Source organism: Cygnus olor, chromosome 2, assembly GCF_009769625.2.
Source record: "Cygnus olor isolate bCygOlo1 chromosome 2, bCygOlo1.pri.v2, whole genome shotgun sequence".
NCBI classification, from domain to species: domain Eukaryota; kingdom Metazoa; phylum Chordata; class Aves; order Anseriformes; family Anatidae; genus Cygnus; species Cygnus olor.
In genome coordinates, this window is record NC_049170.1 from 119,827,575 (window position 1) to 119,851,616 (window position 24,042).

Sequence of the window (24,042 nt, forward strand, 5' to 3'; positions counted from 1 at the left end):
GCAGCGCTGCCCTGCCCGCTCCCGGCTCGGGCAGAGCGCGGCGGCGGCCCCGGTACCGCCGGAGGAGGAGGAGGAGGAGGAGGAGGAGGAGGAGGAGGAGGAGGGGAAGGCGGCGGCGAAGGGGGGAGCGGGCTGAGCGCGGCTCGCCGCAGGCAGGCGGCGCTGCGGGCGCGGTCGGCGCGGAGGAGCCGCCCGCGGGCGCGGGGCGCGGAGCAGGGGCCGCGGGGAGCGGCGGGGGCCGCGGCGGAGGGCGGGAGGCAGGAGGCAGGGGGAGGAGGAGGAGGAGCAGGGGGAGGCGCGGGATAAAGGAGCGCCCGGCGCTCCCGCTCGCTCTCCGGCGGGGCCGAGGGAGGCATCATGGCCGCGAAGTCGGACGGGCGGCGGAAGATGAAGAAGGGCGGCGAGGTGGCGTTCACGCCGCTGCAGAACTCGGAGCACTCGGGCTCCGTGCAGGCGCTGGCCCCGGGGCTGCCCGCCGGCTCCGGGCCGGGCGGCGGCAGCGACGACGACGAGGCGCCCGGGGGCGGCTGCTGCGGCGGCGGCGGCGGCGGCGGGGACGGCTCGGGCGGCGGCTCCCGCTGCTGCTGCTGCTGCTGCTGCGGCGGCGGCAGAGGAGGAGACGGGGGCGGCGGCGGAGGCTCGCGGGGCTCGGGCGGGGGCTCGTCCTCGCTGTGCCTGCGGCTGGGCAGGGAGCAGCGGCGCTACTCGCTCTGGGACTGCCTCTGGATCCTGGCCGCCCTGGCCGTGTACTTCGCGGACGTGGGCACCGACATCTGGCTGGCGGTCGACTACTACCTGCGGGGCCAGCGCTGGTGGTTCGGGCTCACGCTCTTCTTCGTGCTGCTGGGCTCCCTCTCCGTGCAGGTCTTCAGCTTCCGCTGGTTCGCGCACGACTTCAGCACGGAGGACAGCACCGCAGCCGCTGCCGCCGCCGGGCACTGCCCCGGGGCCGAGAGCAAGCTGCTGGTGAGCAGCAGCTCGGCGGCCGCGGACATCGACGCCGCCCGGCCCTGCACGCCGCAGCGGCAGGCGTCCACCGCCAGCAAGAGCAACGCCACCAACAGCAGCAGCAGCGGCAGCAGCAACGCCGCCGGCAGCGGCCCCGCCGGCAACCGCGGCGGCAGGTCGGCGTCGTGCGCCTTCTGCGTCTGGCTCCTGCAGTCGCTTGTCCACATCCTGCAGCTCGGGCAGGTCTGGAGGTGAGCAGGAGCCGGGAGGGGGGCCGGGAAGGGGGCGGGAGAGCGGTCGGAGGCTGCCGGGGGTCCCTCCTGGGGCGTCCCGCCCCGTCGGGGGGCGCCGCGCCCGGCTGCAGCCCCTGGGCGCCGGGACCCGTCGGAAGGTCCCGGGGAACCCGTGCGAGGAGTTAGTGAAGAAAGAAGGGGAAAGGGGGAGCATCCCGACACTATCCAGCCTCTGCGGCGTGCGTGGCCGCCGGCCGGGAACTTCACTGGCAGCAGCGAGGAGTTTCGGGAAGCGCCCGTGCAACCCCCCCGGTGCGGGGTCTTGGCACGGTGTGAGTGGGCAAATGCTCTGTTCTGCATCCGCTCCTTGCCAAGAATATGTGTTTGTACATATGGGATGTAGCAGAGAATGCCTCCTCCATCAAACTTTTGAGCCGCTGCCGGCAAAAGCGCTCGCAAGCAATGGTGTGTGCTTCACCGAAAGGGTGTGCTCAGGTGGGCTGTGGAGGGCGCCTGCTGCAAAGGGAGATGACATCATAGTTTGCAAAAGTAATGCTTTCCTGGGTTTTAAGCATACTTCCAGTGAAGAATTTTATGGAGAGCAAACGCCCTGAAAATACATTTCGTGCTGCCCAAGCAGGGCAAAGTTCAGCGTGTGTAGTGTATTAGGAGTTGAAGTTTCCATCTGGGATTGGGGCAGACAGGTGCTGCGTTGTGCTACTCATCCAGCAGGGCAGGGCACTCAAGCAACAGTTGAAAGCACTTTGGGGGTTTCTCGTTCAATGGGTGGAAAGGAAATACCTCAAGTTTGCTTTGGAAACCCTGCTATTTCAGAATTATTTCATTAGAGAGTTTAATTCGTTGTTACTCTAAACTTCTCTCCTTTGGATTCTTAATCTCATTCGTAATCCCCGATGTGGTCAGAGACTGTCTTTTACTCTGTGTTCATGCAGCTCAGCTCTGTTTGTGGCCTTTAAGCATCAAGGATCACAAGTGCTACAAGGTAACAGACTGAAGACCTTGGGGTGCCATAGCTGTCATCCACATTCGAGATTCTACTCGAAGAATTTTCTATGTAGAATTTTCTATGCTTGTAGAATTTTCTATGCTTGTGAAACTGACTTGAAGTTACTAGTGTGCTTGTTATAAGGTATGGCACAACTGGACTGGAAAAGGGATTTCTAAATGAAAAGCGATGCTTTGTTCTAGATCTTGCATGCTTGTAAGCTCTTGTATGCTCTACCTCCATGGCTGAACCCAAGATAAATTTAGGGCTTGCTGAATGAGATGGCTTTTATATAATGTTTAGTGCTAGTTCTCTAGAGACAGAAGGGTAGATATAATGGCTCAAGTTGTACATACAAATTCATGTCAATATTTGTCTGCATAAAAGATAGAGTGTGTGACATGCTGAGTGACACAGAAGAGAGTTTAACAACTCATGTCATGACTCTGTGTTGGAAAACACAAAGAGAAGGGGGTTGGGTGGAGCAGGGTGTGATCAACAGTATTGTACAGCAGTTCTGCCAGAGGAGGTGCCTGGGATTTACAGCTCTCCAGCTGCTTGCTTTTTGGTGAAGCGCAATCTCTTTTAATATAAGATTTGCTCCTTTCAAGACTACCTAGTCCTTTGTATTTAAAGCTAGCTGAGCTTCTTTTAATCATGTATAGCTTTTCTTCATGTTTATGTGCAGTAGCATAAGACTACCAGAATATTAAATTGACAGGGCATGTTAGGACATTATTTATGTTTTAGCCTGTTATGCTCTTTATCTTTTTCTTCTTTCAGTGAAATGGAGACATAGAATTGTTTTTCTGTCAGTAATTTAGCAGTGCTTGTGTTTGTTGTCTTTTCAAAAATGTACAAATTATGTGGTCAATTGTATGCAGTCTTGCATATCAGTGCATCATAATTAATTAAAGTGACTTCATTTTAATTCCCTGGGTATATCCCTCATAAGGGAGATCCTTAGCAGCCATCTGAAACCAATAATAAGTATCAAAAAGGAGAGGTCATCTCAATCCCTGAGAAACTCTGTGTTTAAATGAGGACTCAGAATTAGCATGATTTGTGGAAAGTAATCATGATTTTCTGGAAAATGGAGCGTACACGATTTGTAGTCCGAAACTTCTTCTCCACAGTGTCACATCTGCACTGCCCTGAGCAAACAGCCCCATGAGAGTTTAGGCTGAAGGAAGATCAAGTGTATTTAGTCGCACGTGTAACTCCTCTGACATAGCTAAACAGACCTTGGTGGCTGTGTTAGCAACACAGTCCGCACAGGTGAGAAAAGCCCTGTTTTGCTTTGCTCTGTGCCCCCCCTCTGTGTGTTTTCTCTCAGCTCTCAGTTTTCGCTTCTCTTTCTTTTTTTTTCTGTTGGCCTTGGTTAAATCTCTTCTATACCTATATTTAAGTTTCCTAGTGGTTATTGTATTGAATTAAACACAAGTGATGAATGACAGTGATATTTCTGTCATTTCTCTGTTGACAAAAGCCCTAGGTATGAGAACTGAGGTTTGGGTGTTTGGTAGTTTTGCATGTGGGTAAGGATATCAAGGTGTGTGAAGAGAGGTTTGTTTGTGCCTTGTTGTGAACATGGGTGCTCACTCTGGCTTTATTCAGCCTTCATTGTCCCCTGTCTCCTCTTAAAGTATTGAATCAGTTCTTGAAGTATTCAATTTCCTTTCATTTGTTTAAATGCCAAAGATTTGGGGGGATTTGTGTCAACAGTTTATTTAAGGAGGCCATCCTGAGGAGCACTGGGCACACATGGCAATCCCAGTGTCCTTGGATTAAAAAAAAATAGTTCAAAAATGTGTTTTTAGTTATTAGTTCTGTAGGCTGACTTTTAACAACTCCAAAGCTTTTCCCCATTTTGCATTCAAGATTAATTTTTGTTTACAAACGTATTGAAAGCTGGATCATTGAAAATGATTGTGTGTTAATTTTAACTAAAATGTGCTAATGGGAAATGAATGAAGTCTTTAATGCGGCATGGAACAATACTGTAAGTAGGCAATCTAAAATTATTAAAACAAATTTTTGCTAGTGTAAAGAAGGGGAACTGCAGGAACAGCTAAGCTGCAAATCAGTTCCGAATAAAAGAGGGTCTTTTTTCTTTTGCAATTGGTATAATTTTTCCCTCTCAAATCATAGAATACCGAATTCTTCCATTTTGAAGAATAAGCACATAAATACCTTTTTTAAAATTTTCTTTTCAGGGGTGTTGGATATCCACAGACTTCCTGAGAACACTGTCCCTCAGTTAAAATTCCAGTGGAGTCTCTGAGGATTTGCTTGCCACAGCTGAGTGCAGACACAAGGCCTTTGTGGGCAGCTAATTTTGTAATAAAATATGATCACCGATGAGTTTTTCTGGTTTTTGAAAATGCATTGTGCCTTCAGAGGTAGATACAGATACATTCCTTACCCATACTTTCAGTGTGTTCTGCTTTTCACCAATATATGGCCATGAAAGCCACATTGTGGAGCCCTGTTCTCCCCAGAATGTAATGAGAGATGTGGCTTTTTATTAGCAGACTCTAGGGAGTACAAAGATGATACAACGCACAGGGTCTTTGTATTCCATTGTAAGGAAGTGAATGCTTTAATATCCCTCCCCAATTTATAGTCTGTAAGGACTTTGTGGATGTATGTGGGCCAGTAGGATTCAGATAAACTATTGGCCTTTGAGCCTGGCGTGAAAGAATGTAGACACTGCCCTTGAGCATCCCTTTGATACACTGAGCTTCCTAGGCTTAGCCCTGGCTTTCAGATCTTGCAGTGGATAACAGGACATGGTGACTGGATGCAAGAGATAATAGCATTTATTTGGTGTTTTCAGAGACAGGTGGTTTCCTTGAGAGCTTTTTTTTTTTTCTTTTTTTTTCTTTTTTTCCCACCTGGATGAGATTCCACTGGTCTGGCCGGGGGTTTAGGGGGCCAAGAGTTGTGGAAACTGGGCAGACAAGAGGAGCATACTGGAGGAGTCAATGGTGCTCCTCTTGTGCTGTCTGGAAAGCAAGAAGTAGGTCTCCGAGACAACTTTGTACCTTGAAGGGGAATGGTGTGAGCAGGCTGCCTAGGTACTCAGAGTGCTCAGAGGTTGTCATTTAGTCTGAAAGGCTGCAGTCAAAGTGCCTGAGAGGCAACTGTCAAGTTTCTGTAGCCGACAAGGCCAGAGGAAGGGTGAATCATTGGAAAGAGGAGGACTTTAAATTGCCCTTTAAATTTATTTCTGGGTAGATGAGATGATAGTGAGATGGCTAAGTATATCCCTGTTGACAGAATGAGGGTTTTTGGCTGAAATTTTCTAGCTGTGTGGGAACCAACACAGAGGAGGAGGAAGATAAGCCAGCTTAATCACTGACCCTTGCAGGTGTCGCTTGTTTGGGGCAGTTTATTCCAAAGTGGGTCTGGTTCCCTGGATCATAGAATCACAGAATGGCTTGGGTTGGAAGGGACATTACAGAACATCTAGTTGCATCCCCCCTTCCATGGGGAGGGATGCCACCCACTAGATCAGGTTGCCCGGGGCCTCATCCAACGTTAAACACCTCCAGAGATGGGGCATCCACAGCTTCTCTGGGCAACCTGTGCCGGTGCTTCACCACCCTCCCTTTAGGAGTGACGAATTTCCTCCTAAAATTTCCTCCTCAGAAGTGCCCTGCATTGTGCATCCTCCTCTGCTCTCAGTTCTGCCTAAATATCTGCACCATCTTCATCTACAGCTATATTTGTTTATGTGTAATTTTAATAAATCGTTATCTTTGTTCTCCTTCATGGTTCTTATTTGGAAGAAAAAACTAACCAAACAAACAAATAAACCATGTTGCAGTAGGGCTGTAGATGTGACGCTGGATTCTGGAAGCAGGGTGAGGTACCAGTTCCTCTGGTACCCTGTGATGGCATTTTTCACAGAGTGGGATCATTTGCTAAAGAAATTTCATTATCTGCACTCATAAGCTTCACCTCTACAATCAGCTGATGCTTTTACAATTTCAAAATAATAAAGGAAATGGTGGCTGCATGATTCATGAGAAGTCCTTACAACTTTCTCAGGTGCTCACTATTAATGACTGGGCCCTTAAACTGGAACTGTGAACAGGTAGTTCAAATTAGGAAAAATATCGTTAGATTTTACATCAACCCACCTCCACCCTCATATAGACTTTTTTTTTTTCACTTTTTCTCTATCATGTAGTTTTGACACTTTTGTTCAGTAGTAACGTAGGAGCTTGGTGTAGTTAGATGGTCAATAATTCCAGCTGCCATTGGGCTTCACACTGAGATGTGATAATATCTCAATCTGACACTGGCTTTTCTAACTGTTTTGAAATCTGTCAGATAATTTGTCACATTGAGTCCAAATTTATGAGTCATAGCCATTTCCTAGATAAGATTATTGCATATCCTCCCCATCTGTGTCTTAGTAAAGTGAAATGCTACCACTCAGCAATACCATATTTCTTTTATTGAGTTACTGCAGTTCTTGACTGAAAGTCCTGCTGTCTAACTATTTTGCTTGCTGAGTCTTTAGGATTCGGGAAAGGTGATGGACTGTCAGAAATAGGAATTAAGGTTTTTGTTATTTTCATTTTTCTGGAAACCAGGAGTAGAAGGTGCAGACTGCTTTCTAGGTGGCCTAACTACATTTAAAGTTTCACTAATACATGGAGCAGTATAAATATTTCATTCCTTTTTTTTTATTATTTTTTATTTTTTTTCCCCAAAGTCAGTGATATGCAGATGAAGGCTGTGCCTTTCATATATATATATATATATATTTTTTTTTTTTTTTTGGAAACACAATTGTGAAGCTTTACTTACCATGTTCTTAAAAATCTCTTATAAGTCTGCATACAAATCAGATTTGGTATTCAGTTTATTCTAATAACCTAAGCTACATGTAAAAGATGCTGATGTACTTTAGAAGAAAGATACTCTGCTTTAATAATTAACAAGGGTTCTCTCTATAGAGAATATTTATCACTTACATAAGTTTTTGGATTTTCAAAGGACTGCTTAGGCACTAAAATTTCTGATTGCTCAGTTGGCTTAGTAGGTGAACCAATATTTTGTACAGAGGATGCTTTCTAGCAACTTACAGATGAGAATAATTTATATTTGGCTTTTTCCAAAGAAGTGGAAAATCTATAACATTTTAAGGTTAGTGCTCCAGAGGATTTCCTGTCACTATGTGTAGATGCTGTTCTAGAGTTCTCTATTGAAATGCAGGAATGTCTGTATACACATGCCATGAATTCAAAGAAATGTTTCATGTTATAATTTGTTCTTAGACGTTGTAATCTTGCAGAAAATTCTTGTAACCAGATGAACTTTTCTGGCTAAAATTTCCTCCTGTTTAACTTGCATTAGGGAATATATTTAGTGCTGAAAGGTCCAAATCCCCTTGGAAAAGAAAGAATGAGGAACATCACAGTTATCCTGCCCCATATCTTCAGGTTATTTATGTTGTAGCCCACCTTGTCCAGAACAGTACTCTCAGTCAGCTGGGTTAGTCCTTAATATTTGTCCGTAAAGACTGACTTGCCTACAAACATACAAAAGTTCTAGTAAAATTAAAATGAAATCAATATCTATGTCACTTAACAATAGTAGCTTGTTCTCCCATCTCTCTCTTCCAATTAAGTAGCTTTTCATATACTGTGGGTTAATCACAACAGTGACTTAGTTTCAAGTAAACAGCTTGTTTGGGAGGGATTTATCGTACACAGACAAAATCAATAGTTCTTTTGCTTACATTTCAAGGTACAGTAGACATCTATGGTTGCTAAAGATATGTTTACAAAGTAGTGCCATTTTTGTCCATTTTAGCACAACTGTCAGTTGTATACATTGTGTCAAGAAGACATATAGGAGTGGAAGTGTCGAACAGTCTATAAAAAGAACATGTTTTTTTGTTTGTTTGTTTGTTTTGTTTAAGTGAAAGGAGGCTGATATGAAAGAGAGCATGAGAGAATTGAGGGAGCATACAAAAGGAGATGAAATGTTATGAAAAGGCACAGGAATACCAGTTACTCCTTGGATGCTTTTTACCTAACTCCAGCTTATTTTCCTTCAACCACTGACCAAATAGAGACCATCTGAATAATTTTAAAAGTGATTGCATGAGGTACTGGAGAAGAAGTCAGCAAATAAGAAGAGTTATGTGGCTGGACAAACTCACAGAGAAAATGTTAGATGCAATTTTAACTCCAATTGCAGCCAGTAGTCATCTGAACAACAATAAATACAAATGTGCGGTACCAGTTTGACATCAGTTTACTGCAAAGAGAGTACCCTTACGTAAGTTTTTGTAAATTTTAGAATTAAGAACAAATAGGCCTTGGGCATATATTTTTCCAAGAGATTTTACTTGAATTTCCTGACAGCCATAACCTGAATTAGCATCTACCTGTGATCTCTGATTGTTGAAGTGATTCCTTATCACTCTTCCTCTCATTTTGTTTCCCTCCTGGAATGGCTGAAAAGAGTAATAAGGTATTTTTTTCCCCAGATAAAATATTTGCTATACTACATTGTTATTTCCACTACTTTTCCTTTGCTACAACATGTTTGTGCTGTTCAATATGTTCATGGTATAAGATTTGTGTGGTGAGCTATATAAATCTTCTTGATTGACAGAGCTCATCAGTGGGGGTGGTTAATGCTATCAGTTACGAATGATTTGGTATCACGATTTGGAGCAAATGGAATGAGACTGTTTTGTGGGGTGTTTTCAGAGGAAGTTTGGCAGTCAATGATGTGGCAACAAAAGTAACTTCTTGTTCTTCTAAAATTGGAAGGTGTGACTTAGGAAAGACTAATGTACCAAGGACCAGTACCAGCTGCTTCAGAGAGAGATGCAGATGTTTTACCATGAATAAAAAGTGAATTAACCTACGGATGGAAGAATGCTTTTCCTTATCCCTGTCAGCTGCTATCTATCAGATTGATTTCTGTCCTTAAGAATGAAGGTTAGCGGTGCCACAGTTTGCTACATTACTCACTATAATGGGATGTTTTCATGTAAACATCTAAATCTATTCTAGGGTCCTGCCAACTTCTTTCAGAGTAGTGTTCTTCTGTCTGTTGTGCCTAGGATCAGTTCCGGCAGGTCCAAAGAGATTACCTTGTAACAGTGAGCTCCAGACTTCAGTTCTCTATAGAGAGCCATATAACCTTACACTGAAAGCTTTCAAGTGTACATGCAGAGAAAAGAACAGGAAGACACTGGGCACATTTTCGTGGTTTAATATTGGTTAGTGTGAAACAATCAGCTTTGTCGTAATAATTGTGTTGTCTTTTTTATCTTAAAGAAGGGTATGGGCGGAGTTGTGTCGCTTCTTATTTTTCATCAGCCCTAACCTTTATATTCTCACTTTGTATGGAAATCCTTCTGTGAACCAGATCTAAAAGAGGACTTGTCACTGCAAAGCAGAATTTAGATGTTCTTTCAGGCTATAGACCTGAAAATATGATCTAGAAAATTGGGCTCAGCAGCCTTGTTAGGAAGTTCCTTGAAGAACTTAACTACAATGGACCATAACCTTTGACTTCAAAGAGTCCTTGAGGCTTGTATTTCTGCATTTTGGCTGTGCCCAAATTGCCCCAGTACACACAGCTTGAGTTCCTGTTTCTCATTTAAGCCCCTTGCAAACCAGGAACTAGGCTGAGTGGCACTGAAATCCCTTAGTGCATCCAGTTGTCAAGCATTGTTTAAACCTTCTTTAAGAGCATTGATGAGCTCAGATCCCTGACAAGCATCACCAAATCTGCCTTATTTCAAAGTAGTACTGGAGAAATGTCCCTTGTGATTAGAGTATTTGTTCAGGTTTCAGGAGATCTGAGCCCACTGCCCTTTCCAGCTGTGAGGGCTCAGATCCTGTCTGCCAGAATGCCCTCTCTACTGAGGCTTGGGAGAGACTGGATGGGGACATTTGCTCTTCTTTGCACTGGAGCTGCATCATCATGCTGACAGAAATGTAACACTCATGAGGCCAGAGAGGAAGAGCACAGTTCTGTGACCTAATACTTAAGGCCCTCAAATGGGACCAAATACAGATTTCCCTGCCTTTATTTTTGGCTTAATTGATTTTAGTTGCCCACCTTTTAACCTTCTCTCTTTCTTATCCTAAATGTCTATGCTGACAGTATTTCTGTTTGCAAACATTCATCTTGCATGTATAGCATAGCCACAAACAAGATCATTGTAGATATCCATTTGAAAAATACCTGACTAGCTTGTAGGAGCAGCTCTAGACAATTGAAATAGGCTGAGACAGAAGGATTGGTATATTCATTTTTTTCATCAACCTTTCTCTGTCATATACAGTCAACCTTAGAAAAAAGAGAAAAGGCATTTTTTGATGTGTCACTCAGTAGCTGTTTCATCCTTTTTGACTGTGGTCTCGTGCAAAAGTAAATTAGACAGATATTTAAAAATGCTTAAGTCCCTGGTTCTTGCTCTGAGTTTCTTAAAAATGGATTTTATTTTTTTTAGTTGATTTTTCTTAATGTAAAAAGCACAGTTTTGTGCCTGAAATAACACCTGAGCAATTCTGTGTCTTAGTTTCCCAACTTCTTGTCTCCCAACTCACCAGAAGCTCCACAGCAAGTAGAACCCAAATTTTCAGTATGCATCATTTTGGTTGCATTTTTTTTCACCTATCTAAATTTCAGAAATGGAAAACTATATCTCAATATTACTTTCACTGAAGTGATGTTATCAGGGGAGGAGATTTAACGTGCTTCAAATTGGCAGTCAAAAGTAGTCTATACTTCTGAAATTATTCCTTAGTCTTTTAATATATATTTATTAATATAGTTGCTATATGGATATTTTGAAGCTTAATATTTATACAATATGTTGAGGTACTCATGGAAAATGATCTAGGTGAAAACAATTCAAAATAAATTATCTTTTCAATTAAAAGTAAAAAGTTAATATTCAGTTAAAAGATGCTTTAAGTTAAACATGTTCAAAACCTGAACAACTCTCCATAATGGACATCATCAGGGCATTTAAGCAAAAAATTAATATTTTAAGGATTTCTTTCCCCAAAGATTTGTACTTATTAAACCCATAATATGCTAAGTGATGTAAAAAAATCCTGTCCTTCACCCTTTTTTCTTAACTTACCCACTTTTGCTGCTGTAAGTTAGCTCATCACCTCATCTCTTATACTGTTTTCATTGTCTGTTAGTCTGCTTTTTAAACTGGATCCAATATGCTAAGTTAAAAAAGGGCCTGGTAAGAAGTGTTGGGACTTTTTTTGAGCATAGAGAGGATGCTAGGATCAACTTCAGTCCAAAGCTTCCAAGCACCGGACATTTCCGCTTCAAAAACAGTGACGTGTGGGTGACAGCAGACAAATGAGGTGAGTGTAGATCTCATTACCTTTCTGGTAATAATGGTGGAAACTACATTTAATGTGGAATTATTGGAAAAAGCATAACTGTATACAGAGTTCATAGTATATTAAACAAAGATGTTCTGTAAGTAAAGACTGGGCAATTAAAGAAGATTTACCTAAGTAAAGCCAAATACAGTGCAGATAATAATTAATGTGGCTGAGATAACTCAATAATAATGGCTTTGAACTTTTACAATAGTGCATTAATGCATGTGTCAGAAGGAGGGATTGCATTTACAATCAACAACCATTTGTTAGGACTTTTTTACCACATAGGTTAATTAAGTACTTGTGATGACAGAATATGAAGATTACCTTACTGAACTAAGGGCTGTGCTTGGTCCTTAAGTATGCCATTCATTATTTTTCGTGTACCTAAAAATAAATTTTTTTAGATATGTGTTTTTTCTATAACCAGTCCTTATTCTGAAAATGTCACTTCTGTGGCAGAGCAATGCCATTAATAGTCAAATTGACTTAGAGAATTAATTAGCTATTGGCTTTTTTTGCCTGCATGACTGCTCTGGAGGGCCGTTGGAAAAACTAGCAGTTTTAACACAAGCTACTCCACTGTCAGTTCGTAGGCTTTTCCCTGAAGAGAGAAGCAGAGCATGAAAGCTGAGGAGCTGAGAAGCTCAGAGGAGCTCTAGATAAAACGGACCTGTTCCTTTGCCGGATAGGAGCTGTTATGTAGGTGCTGACAGGGGAGTTGGACTTGTTTTATGAGTGTGTGGTGGTTTTAACTTCACCAAAAAGTCTCTCTAGAGGGAGCAACTAGTCTCATGACCAAGCTGTGATTTGGGTCATGGGAGGTTCTTCGTGTGGGACTTACTTCAGACAGTTCAGGGCAGGTCTTTAATCCTTGTGTCTCCTTTTCTCTTCCTGTGCAATGTATTAATGGTTTCCAGTCTCACCTGTGCTGGTAAGGTAATAAGCTCTTTGGAGGAAGGATTTCTTTCCATTCCTTCAGAAACTTCGTAGCACAGCAGAAGGCTGATATTATTTGGAGTTTTGGGGGTACTTCTGTAAAGCAAGTAATGAGCAGTTGCTACTCCTTGTGGTTTAAGAACATGCTCAAAATAGAGTGGTATTTCTGAACAGGTGCCTTTCCCAACTCCTCTTAAGTCAATTCCAGAGCTGGACTCAGTCCTTCTCCTTTAGTATGGCTATTCCTACATGTCCTATCTCTTTATTATGTAGTCTGTGGATTCTCCCAAGGAAGCCAGCCGCTTCTGTGATAACAGCCAGCACTTTTCTACAGGGTTCGTATCTTTTAATAGGACAGGTACCAGACCCGTAGTATGTCCTGCTGCTGCAGAGTTCATATTAATAAGCTTTTATCAATGTTATTTGCAGTGTTTTACAGATGAGCAATTTCTGTGATAAAAATGAGGCGATACATGCACATCTTTATATTTATGAGATATCAAATGATCTGACTGACTTCCTTTAAGTGTAGAAAGTATTGGATGGGAAGAACATCTTGAAAAAATGTTGACTGTCAGCTAAATTACGATTAAGTATATTTCAGTAATGACATAAAAGTGTTCCTAATGGATACTCTAAGTAAGAAATAGACATGAATTACAAGGAAGAGTATACTGTTTAAAATTTTTGTATCTAATGCTAATTCTTAAAGGATCCTTTTAAATTTCCATAAAATAATTCACTGAGCTTTGAAACAATTGGAGTTTAAATTACCAGCTTGTATTAACACAGGATGTTTTCAATACCTCAGCAAATCCTATCTTCCTAATTTTTAATTTTATATCAATGCCTAAGGAGTAAAGGTGTCCAGTAGCTTTATTTGACATCTAACACTAATATAGGAGTCAAACTTAAAAGGACACTGTTCATGATCATCATGAAAAAAAAAAAAAAAGAACGTACAAGTATTCTTTTGAAGTTCAATTATGGATTCAGTTTGACCTTGTTAATGACTTGTTCTGATATCTTGAGCTTGAACTTTATTAGTGCAAATATTATGGAAGGTGTATTTTAAACCTGAAAGCCAGAATATTAATAAAAAACTTAATTATGTATTCATTAGTTATATTCAGAATTCAGATGGGTTTTACTTAATTTCATTCCCCATCCAATCAAGGATCAGAAGCAATGACACATGATTTAAATAGCAAATTGTTTTGGATATTTCTAATTAGCAGACACGAGGGACTGGTTATTAAAGAAATTAACTTTGGCATGTTGAAAACTGAAGAATAACCTTGAATTAAGAATAAACTCAATATTTAAATCTGTTCACGGAAAATTTATAGACACATTTAATCAATTTCTAGTGTGTATAAGCTATTTTCTCATTTATAAACAATAGAAATATGATAGAAATATGTCTTCATATGTTGTGCCATAAATCATTCTTTGGAGAATTCTTCATGGATAGCACCTTAAGAGTTGTGTGGATGGAGAATGGGAGATATAAAGATTATTTATGTACATTTAAAAACTTCATTTATGTACAAAACTTTATTTATGTACATTTCAAATAATCGGTTTGGGTTCACATGTTGCAGCCGTCACTCAAGAATTCACTTTATTCTGAGAAAACCTCTTCAACTAAATAAATTCTAATTTAATCATAATGCAGAATGTGTCACACTGGATTTATCTTACTTTGTGAGAGTCTGACACTACTTCATTGGTGTTTTCACTCTGCCACCCTCAAAAACCTGTGAAGACTCCTTTTGAAGGGGCAAGGGTTTGAAAAATGTTTGAGAACTTGAAGGATCCGTGGAAGAATTGGGTCCTTCTCCCTGTTCCTACTGGCACTCCATGCTCAGTTAAGTGTCCTTCAGCTCCACTACGACCCAAAGCTCTTTGATTCTGTGATGTACCACTCTTGATGCCAGAGGAAGGCTGTTTTGCATCTCCCTTGGAGCTGGATTTCTCTGAGTGATATTGTATTCTACTGGCAAGGAAGCACAAAGCTATGGGAATAGTCTATGACACCTATTGATTGCCATCACTGAATGTGTACGTAGGTGTGATTTGTTGCAAGAAATTTCCTGACACAGGCTGTCCCACATCTTTTTTTATTTTCTAAGGTGAACATCATTTTAGTATATAGGCTTCACAAAGGGAAGAAGAAGATGAAGGAATCAGGTAAAATCCATGAGCTGTCGGTCACAGAAGTATCTTTTTTAATTTCCTTTTTCTCTTGGCGTCTATTTTTATCATATTCAAGCATTAGCTCTGAGAGAGAAATAATGTTAACTTCAAAAGCCACTTCCTGCTCAATAAATAATTCAGAGCCATAGATTGTTCATGAGGAAATATCAACAAACTAGTAGTAATTTAATACACCGAGCAATCGCACTCGCTCTAGCCTACATATGATTTAAATAGAATATGACAGTTTAGGGTCTCCATTTGCCCTATGGCACATTGGGATCAAACTTGGCAAGTGATTGCAGTGTTCTCATATCTTCTGAAGAAGTGAATGAAAGTTGCATAATTCAGAGACGATTTCTTAATTACATGCTAAATCAGAGTTTGCCTGTTTGTGTTCTGAATCCAAATTATTGCCTAGGACCAGCTTTAGAACATATGAATGTTTTCTCTGTCCTTTGTTAACTAACATCTCACAATCATGTCTCTTTTTATTTTTTTAAACTTCAACTATTATTTAGAAGCACAGTTTAAGTATGTTACCTGTGTTTGCTTTATTCCGTGGATAAAGGTCTATGTCTAGCTGTCTGACCTGTGATATCCATCTACAGAGGTCAACCTGCTTTCTGTAAGTTTTATCACATTTTTCTGTTCTAAACACTGACTGTAGTACTTTTTCTTCTTCCTTTTTCGCTAGTAGGCCAAAAACCTACATCACAGGGTGTTAGCTACTGATTGTGCTGGGAAGGTTTGTGTTTCTGTCTTATATAGTTATGGTTAAAAATAGATGAACTCCTTCTGACTCCAGTATCCTCTCCCTAGTGGGAGGAAAATGTAGAGCTCAGAGTATATCTATGTTATGGGCATTGTGTGCTACTAGAACAAGGCTACATATCTGTCATACCTAAACTCGAGTTAGGGCTTCTCTTTTCCTTCTCCACATCACTTTATGTGGAATGGTTCATCTGTATTTGGACTTGGCGCATCATAAATATGGCATAAAGTTTCTTCCTTTTTGGCTCTACACATGCAAAATCAATCTAAACTCTGCGTGACAATAAATGTTCCTGTGAAGTGGCTATAATCAATTGAACCATAGCAAATTTATCTCTGGTTTCCATCTGTGGAAGTGGTTTTGCATTGAAAGCAAGGGATGCCTACTGTCAACGGATGGTAGGTGTAATGCATAACTTCCTAAATTTGTCCTTTGTGTCTTCTAGTGCCTGTATCTCCTAATGAGCCTATCCTTAGGAAGTCTTCCAACCATAACAGAGTGTTTATCCTGAAGATCTATAATGAAATCAAACATAGGTACATGTAATTGCCTTGGTGATAAGATGCACCCCAGAGCTGTGCTTCTCCAGGAAAAGAGCAGATTGCAATTGAGGAGTAACATGTTTTTCCATGTTCTTGGAATGGAAATAATTGCTCTTCCTACTTTGATAGCATTCTCCCATTCATCTAGCTGATACGGTGAAAAGATAACCAGGGCTTCTCTCACAAACATCTTCACCTACAAAGATGGCTGTAGCTGAGCAATTCTTTCTCCAAAGTTCCATTATAAGCTGAATAGATCTAGAAAGGACTCAAGAGGAGCCATTCCTCTTCATGTGAATCCATTCTCACCTGCAGAAATAACATGTCTCAAGATCTGGCTTTTTGTGAAAGTATGCTGACCTTGGTTGCTGAACTTTCAGTTTAACCTGATCTTGCAGTGTGAATATGCCGGAGATTTTCACCTTGGAAAGAGTCTGCTGATCATGTGTCAACCATGTGAAATCAGGGAACATTAGATCCATGGTAGATATGTGTCTCCTTTGATTCAAAATGTCTTTAAAATGTTCAGAAATTTCATTTATGTTCCAGTGGGATAAGAGAGTGGACACTTGATGGAACAATGGTGATCATAACTCAAGGACAGTGCTATAAGGGATGTGTTTTGGAGTACCAGACATTAAATGCAGCTGGATGGAAAATATGTCTAAAGATACACTGTTCTTGTCTAACTGAGAAACTGGCTTCAAGCTGAAGCTGACATATGAGGAAGGCCTTTAAACTGAGAAATTGGAGAAGACTGTGGGAAACTCACTTATCCCCTATACCTATTTCTATATATACACACAAACGGGTGCGAGATGAGTAAAATGGGGATAATGAGGATACAACAGTGGAAATGAAAATGGAAGTGGAAATTGTAATTTGATTAGCAAAGAAAAATAAAATTATAAGCTGCTGGGAAAGTAGAAAGGAAGAGGACACATTGCTGCTAGGAATATGCTTGATCTGTTTAGTGCCTGAGTGATGTCCCTAAGGAAAAGGTGAAACATAGATAAAGACCTGACAAAAACCTGTGCAAGAAAGGGGAAGAATTAGGACCGTCTGTGCAGAACCTGAATCAGGTGAATTCATGACTGGAAGTGGGTGTTTGAAAGTTTTTTGCTACTGAGGAAAGACAAATCAAAATAGAGAATTGCTGGTATACTACTGCATATTAATGATGTAATAACTTGAAAGTGTAAGTATGTGTTTGGTTATTTTTTTATTTTATTTTTTGAAAGGACTGCAAAGGTGGTTAGCTGTAATGGCTTGTTGGAGTCCTATTGTGAGAAGGGTAAACATTCCAGAAATCTTTTGAAATGTTATCATTATGGGGGATTTAAACTACCTAAATCGATATTGGAGGACACAGCCTATTAGTAACCATCGTAAATGTTTGCATGTGGAAGCTGACAGTTTTCATGGAGTAGCTAATGTATCAATTAAATGTGTTACAGTGTCTTGTTTTATATGTGGATGTAGTCCTAGAATTTCTCAGTAAGCAATGAAGACACTATTGAAAGGTGATAACACCAAATAACCTTCAACAGAGTAAACACAGATTTCCTCAGTTTATGTTTCTTGAGGAAATAAAAAATAATAATTGAAAAGATTGTTTTCTATTTCAAAAGAACAATAGGGACTGGCTAGTAGGAGAAACTTGCAGGTATAAATATATAAAGAAATTCTAAATTTCTTAGAAATTAATGATGCTAACACTGCCAGGAATCTGAATGTCAAAAAAGAGAGAAAGATTTATAGGTTTGGCTCTGAAATAAAGTGTATATATTAAAACTTTGTGACACCATTAGGAATAAGCAAGAGACACCTTCACCCCTCCCTGCCTTCCTTCCCAGCTGTCTGATCAGCAACTCAAACTGAGTCTCAGAGGTCAAGAGGTTTGGAGATAAAGCAAGAATTCCCAAAGCCAAACTGAGCTGGGCTTTGCAAAAGAAATAACAAATAGCAAAGCATTCTTCAGCTATATAATAGGGACAGAAAAAGGATGAAAGAGAGCTGGTATCTTGTGAGGATGGAAATTAAAGATAATCTAGATATGGCTCAGTGCTTTCCTTCATTTTTCAGTAAAGATGATGATGTTAGCACGGTGGAAAAGGGAAGATAGATAATGTACACGGAGGTTTTAAAATAGAAATTACCACAGCTGCAGTGAAACCAACAGTGAATGAGTTTATCTTAGTAAAATCAGGGGGAATGAACAATTTCCATTCCAGAGTACTGAAAGAACTGGTGAATTACATGTATATGTTGAATCTGTTAAGACAGATAGTACCATAAGCCTGGAGAACAGCAAATGCAACTGTATATTTAGGAAGCTGAGAAATTATACAGCAACTATAGATCTATGAGTGACTGAAGCTTTAGGTATCCTTACCTTTAAAAACTTCTAAAGACACACAATTAAAGGGGAAAGTGGAATAAAGTGCAACTGGACTTACTAAAGATAGATAGCACCAGGCTTGACTGGCAATTTTCTTGGTAACGTATTAAATTTTATAAATGAAGGAAATGTGGTGTGCATACTCTACATGGCAGGAAAAAACTGCCATACACCCTGGAAGTTTTCAGCAGAGATGGGCGAGAAGGGGGTTAGCAAAGGGCTGTAGAGTAGGAAAGAAACCAACTTGCTAGCATGTATGTTTAAGAACAACACATGCATTATTATCTGAATTATAACAGGGGCACTGTGTAGTCACAGCCACTGTTTCAGTGAATGATCAAAAGCTCATGGTGCACTGAGTGTTTACATCCCTCATAGCATCTTCCTTCCCACCCAGGAGACCTATGCTCAAACAACTACGTTGCCGTTTTGCAGGTATTTCCAAACTATAGCTGCTTTTGTTTTCAAAATTCTGAATTTTATATCAGATAGAAGCTTGCATTTCACAGCCTGGTCTGAGCATATTGGGATTTTGTTTATTCTCCAGGCATGATCTGAACAGATAAAAAAAATTGCTGGTAGAAATACAGTCAAAACAAATTGAGGCTTTCTACATTTTGATTTTGCTCCACGGAGATGTATTGTCACATGCTATGAAATCAGAGAGCTTAAAAACTTCAGAGTCAATGATTTAAGCTTCCGCTAAATATCTTCTCAAACAGGATCCAAGTGTCTGTATCTGTGGCATACCCTGAGACCACAGTTAAATTAGAACTCTCCATATGTTGCGGCATGCCATAAAATTGTACTTAAGCTTTGCTATGATAATATATATGTGGGACCAAGATTCTTCTAAAGGTACAATCCTTGTACCTTTTTACCTGATACATAATCTCAGAGGAGTTTACTGGGTGCTTAGCAGTCACAAGCATTCAGTTGCTTACTTAGGTGCCTATAAAGTGACAGAGGAAACCAATTGTTATAGCTGAAAATTGCGTGCAAATTTTTATAATTTAGACCTGAAGTGTAGAGAAAAATTAAAGAGCTAGCATTTATTATTATTATTATTATTAATAATAATAATAATATTAATATTATTATTACTAGACCATGTGCTTAATACTTTGTAACATTTCCTGCTTGGAGTTTTTAGGATTACAGTAAAAAGACTTTTCACAGTTCCTGCAAGTCAAGGCAGCAATGTGTTTTTTGTTTGTGTCCTATAGTATCCCTAAATTGAAATCTATAAATAACATGACGTTATTGTGAAAACATCCTTATTTTAAGTTTTATACTTTACTTTGAAACATTTTTACCTGCTCCTGAACAAGTGCCATATCCAGAAAATGAGACTAATTGAGAAGCAGAACAGTACAGTTTCACTGAGCCCAGTTTTGTACACCTTGTCCAAAATTGTAGTGCCATTGTTAAAATAGTATTGAAGAACTTTCTTTAGACTGTGTTCAATAGTTTTGTTGTTGGTTGGTTCATGCTGGAGTTTTTCTAACCTCAGATGTGGAGGTGATTCTTTTCCCCAGCATTACATAGAGCTAAGTGCTTCAGAAATTGAGTTAGTTTGAAGAAAAAAAAATGTTGTTTTGGGCAGAGTCTGGAACACACTCCTTCTTGTTCAAAGTACCACAGCCCCAGATGGTTAAATGGTGCTAAGTGGAAACTGTGGTTGGGAGTAGGGCTGGCCAGTGTAATTACATGGCATGTTAAAACATCTGGCAGCACAGGAGGTAACTGGGCAGGTTACCCTGCATGCCGGGCAAGGGCAGAGGCACCCATCCTTTGGGATCTGCATAAAGTCCCCACAGGCTTAACCATGTGTCTGACTCCTTTATCAGCCACTGATTCCAGTTCTAGGAATTCATAATGTAAGTAGTATCTTACTCATCCCAGGCAAAAATGACAGAATCAGGCCATTGGGTGGTATGGTAAGTTTTCTAATAATAGCTGCAAAATGGATTGCTCAATCACTGTGAGCTGTGGCACCTTTTTTTTTTCTTTTTTTTTTTTTTTTTTTATAGAGTTGGGATTTTTATTTGGTGAGTACTGCTTTAGCAGCTGTCATAGTGAGAGGAAACACCGTGATGTGCAGGAGAAGGCACAGCCACATGTGTGTACTAGACTTCATAGCTGGCACGAACGAGAAGTAACAGCCATGTCAGGACACCAGAGATTCTAAAATTTCGTTTTGTTTCCTACCTGTAGAAATACATACAGAGCTCTGATCCCTCAAACACCACAACACCTGTGTTAAGTCATATACAAGCAGCTGTAGAACCAGGAGCGGAGCTTACTAAGCTCAAAAAAATATAGTCACGATTGTCAGAGAAAGAGATGATTAACTAAATTAAATACAAAGTATGTGTAATACAGAAAATCACTTTAGGATTATATGATTTCCCCACCTTTAAAAAAAAAAAAAAAGGTAAAAGGTAACTACCACTCATTCAGATACAATAAAATATTGTTGGGCCAAAAGATTGGTTCAATTTCAGCTACAGATTTGGACTCATGAGTAGACATGAGACACCTTAGATAGCAGATTAATTTGCCCTGCTAGAGTATCCAGGAGTTGTATATTCTCCTGATATTCTGTATTTACGTCTTCCCATGTGCTTCTTGATCCTAAAACTCACTTAATTTTTTTTAGAAGTCAGCAAAAATGATTCTGGTTGTGCTTTATGCTAGAGAATTTTTTTGCTGAAGAACAGGACACATTTCAATAGCGAGATTAGCTAGACTGTGAAATATTACCCCTCAGGGATGTTGTAGGAGACCAGTTGCACGGATCATTTAAATGCAATTAGAAAAAGCAGTGGAGGATGGAGGCAGGCAATTTCCACCCACCTCCCCAACTCCCCACCCCCCCCACCCCCCCCAAGTAAGTTTGACAAAATGTCATTTGGGGAAATAATAACAGATTCAGGTTGCATTTCAGAAGTAGTTTGGGCTGAAGAGGAACAAATTTGGAGACAGTTTATTTCAGTAATTTTGTGAAAATGCCTACATTTTTGGGAGAGAAGTCCTATGCTAAACACATGACTTGTCATTTTGAAATGGTATTTTTCATTTAAGAATTGTCTCACACTTGTTCCAGGTTGACGTGAAAATATTTAATTACATTTTCTTTTCCTGTCTTTCCTCAAGCTCACAATGTAATTGAGCTATTTTTTTTTTTCTCTCACTGAACTGAAGAATCTATTATTTGCACAGTTCTAGGGCACAGTTCTAGAAAATACACTGAAAAATCAGTTTGGGTGTTATAGAAGGACGGACATCATCTTTTTCTGAGAGGTCTTTGTTATTTAAAGTCCCTGATTTACAGGTGGAGTTGTCTGCCTCAGTTAAAGTGCTACCTTTAGTAGATTTCAAGTTTGATTTTTCTGAAAAATTGGGTGATATGTATCAGTGACTTCAGTTTCAGTAAGAGATACGCTTGCTCAAACACTCTCAAAACTGGGCTCTAAGTAGCTAAAATTTGGTGTTTAAAGCTGAAGCAGTTCAAAAAAGAACTATACTAAAGACTAAGAGGATCTTTACTGGTTCATAAATCTTAGATTGCTCTTTGGCACAGGGGTGAACTTCGCCTGCTGAGCACTGGAAAGTTGCCTCCTATGTAACTTTCACTGCATACATGTCAAATTCTGTGACAGAGAATTCTCTGTGGGAGAATTGAAATTGGTGAGGCTTCATAAAAATAAGAGGTTTGGGGCTACTGGGATTAACACTGATAGAATTTAACAACCTACAGTAAATCAACAGACTCAATATAACTCAATATACGTAATTTCATTATTTATTTTTTTTCCTAAATGGTGATCAAAAATAAACTCATGCTTAGAAATGAAAGTTATCCACAAAAGGTTATTTTTGCCTAGTTGCTTCAGAAAGGTGGTGTTTTTTCCCCCTCTGTTGCTGTCTGTTTTTAATTAGGGAAGTAGAGATGGATGTGTAGAATTAGGTTGCACATAATCTCATCCGAATATTTAATCATAAATGATTAAGATGAAGATTTATAACACAGATTTTGACATTCTGGCTGATATAGCAAGGTTAATAGAGCTATATTCTCGTCAGTTACAGATTGTCTGGGAAAGCAGGAAAGCCAATAGTGTCTACAGACATTAGAGGACAATAAGGTCTCCAAGAATGTTCTTTCAGTTCTTTATTTTTTAGAAAAAGGATTTATGCTGATATTCTGATGTAATTTAAAAGATCTGTGAGAGAGAGTGTAAATGCACACACACACACACAAAAAAAAAAAAAAAGAAAAGAAAAGAGAAAAGAAAAGAGAAAAGAAAAGAAAAGATTATACAACAAAATATACAGTAGCGGACTCTGATAGAAAAAAAAATAAAAACAATTCTACTGTATCTGAGAAAAACTGAGATGGCATTTGATAGAATATTCAGCTAATATGATATGGTATGACCAAGGGCAGACATCGTCCTATGCTGTCCTGTAATACTTTTTTGGATTAGAGACCAGTGAGTTACATATTATACCCACTCTGTAGAATATAAAACCTTTAATACACTGGCAACCCATGAGTTTGATGTGGCAACATATTAGCTACAAAAATAACTGGTAATTTACCAGTTTTAGGAAATTAGGAAGTACAGTAGTACTACAGTTATTAGTACATTATTAGTACAATATATTATCTCATAATCTCCCAGATTAGAAAGAATGATCATTTGGTTACAACACTATACTGAATGACCTGAACTATCATTATATAATTTTTGATTTGTTGGAAGAACTAAGATACTGAACAAGATGCATCCCACCCTCCTACCAAAAAATAGGCAAATAAATAAATAAGCCATGTATGATGGAAATTGAGTGTCTACACCCAGAATTCAGTCTGAAATTCAGTTCAGCCACTATTTCAGTCTGGAAATGTTCAAACTCCATAAGCACCATAGTTTAAGCTATGCATTTACGTAGGTGACAAAAGAACTGCTGACAAATAGAATATAATATTAATATAGTTGGTCAGGTTGATGTCTGTGTCAACCCTAGCTGTGCCTGGGATCCAAACATTAAGTGCTCTGCACATCTCTTATGAAGATGCACTGAGACAAACAGTTTCCAAGGTTGCTGATGAATATTTCTGGCATCAAGATCTCAGAAAGTGAATTTATTAACTCAGGTGTGGTGCTGTTTTCTGGTCCTGTGCTAGTATACCCACATGGTGCCTCTTGGCCTCATGCAGATGTAGTAGCCTGCTGATGATCGCCCTGTGTTTGTATTTTCTCTCTCTGTTCGTGGTAGGGCTTAGGATAGGATATTTATGGGTACTAGCATCAGCCAAACTATATTGACACTCAAGTCAATGAAAATTGTTACCATGGTCTTTCAAAAGAGAGCTAGCAGATTGAAATTTTTGAAAATCTACAGGATGGGAATTCACAAAGACTGAATTTATCCTAGGAAATATACTCTTGCATTCAGCTTAAAGAAAGGAGTTTCTCCCAGGAGGGAAGTTGACAGTGGAAGACTGGTGATAGCTGCTTGGTGCTTTGAATTATCACCCTGGAAGAACCCATCTCCTCTGCTGCCCATAGAAGAAGCCCACAAAGC

At 40.1% G+C, this 24,042-nt stretch overlaps 1 protein-coding gene across 1 annotated transcript in view; it reads left to right on the plus strand.

Annotated features, from left to right (window-relative positions):
• The first annotated feature begins 340 nt into the window (after positions 1–340).
• The window catches only part of XKR4 (XK related 4), a 221,715-nt gene continuing 198,013 nt past the window's right edge, over positions 341–24,042 (plus strand). The window contains exon 1 of the mRNA XM_040550442.1: positions 341–1,199. Coding sequence (XP_040406376.1) covers positions 358–1,199 — 842 coding nt within the window. The 5' untranslated portion in view covers positions 341–357. The remainder of the gene's footprint in view (positions 1,200–24,042) is intronic.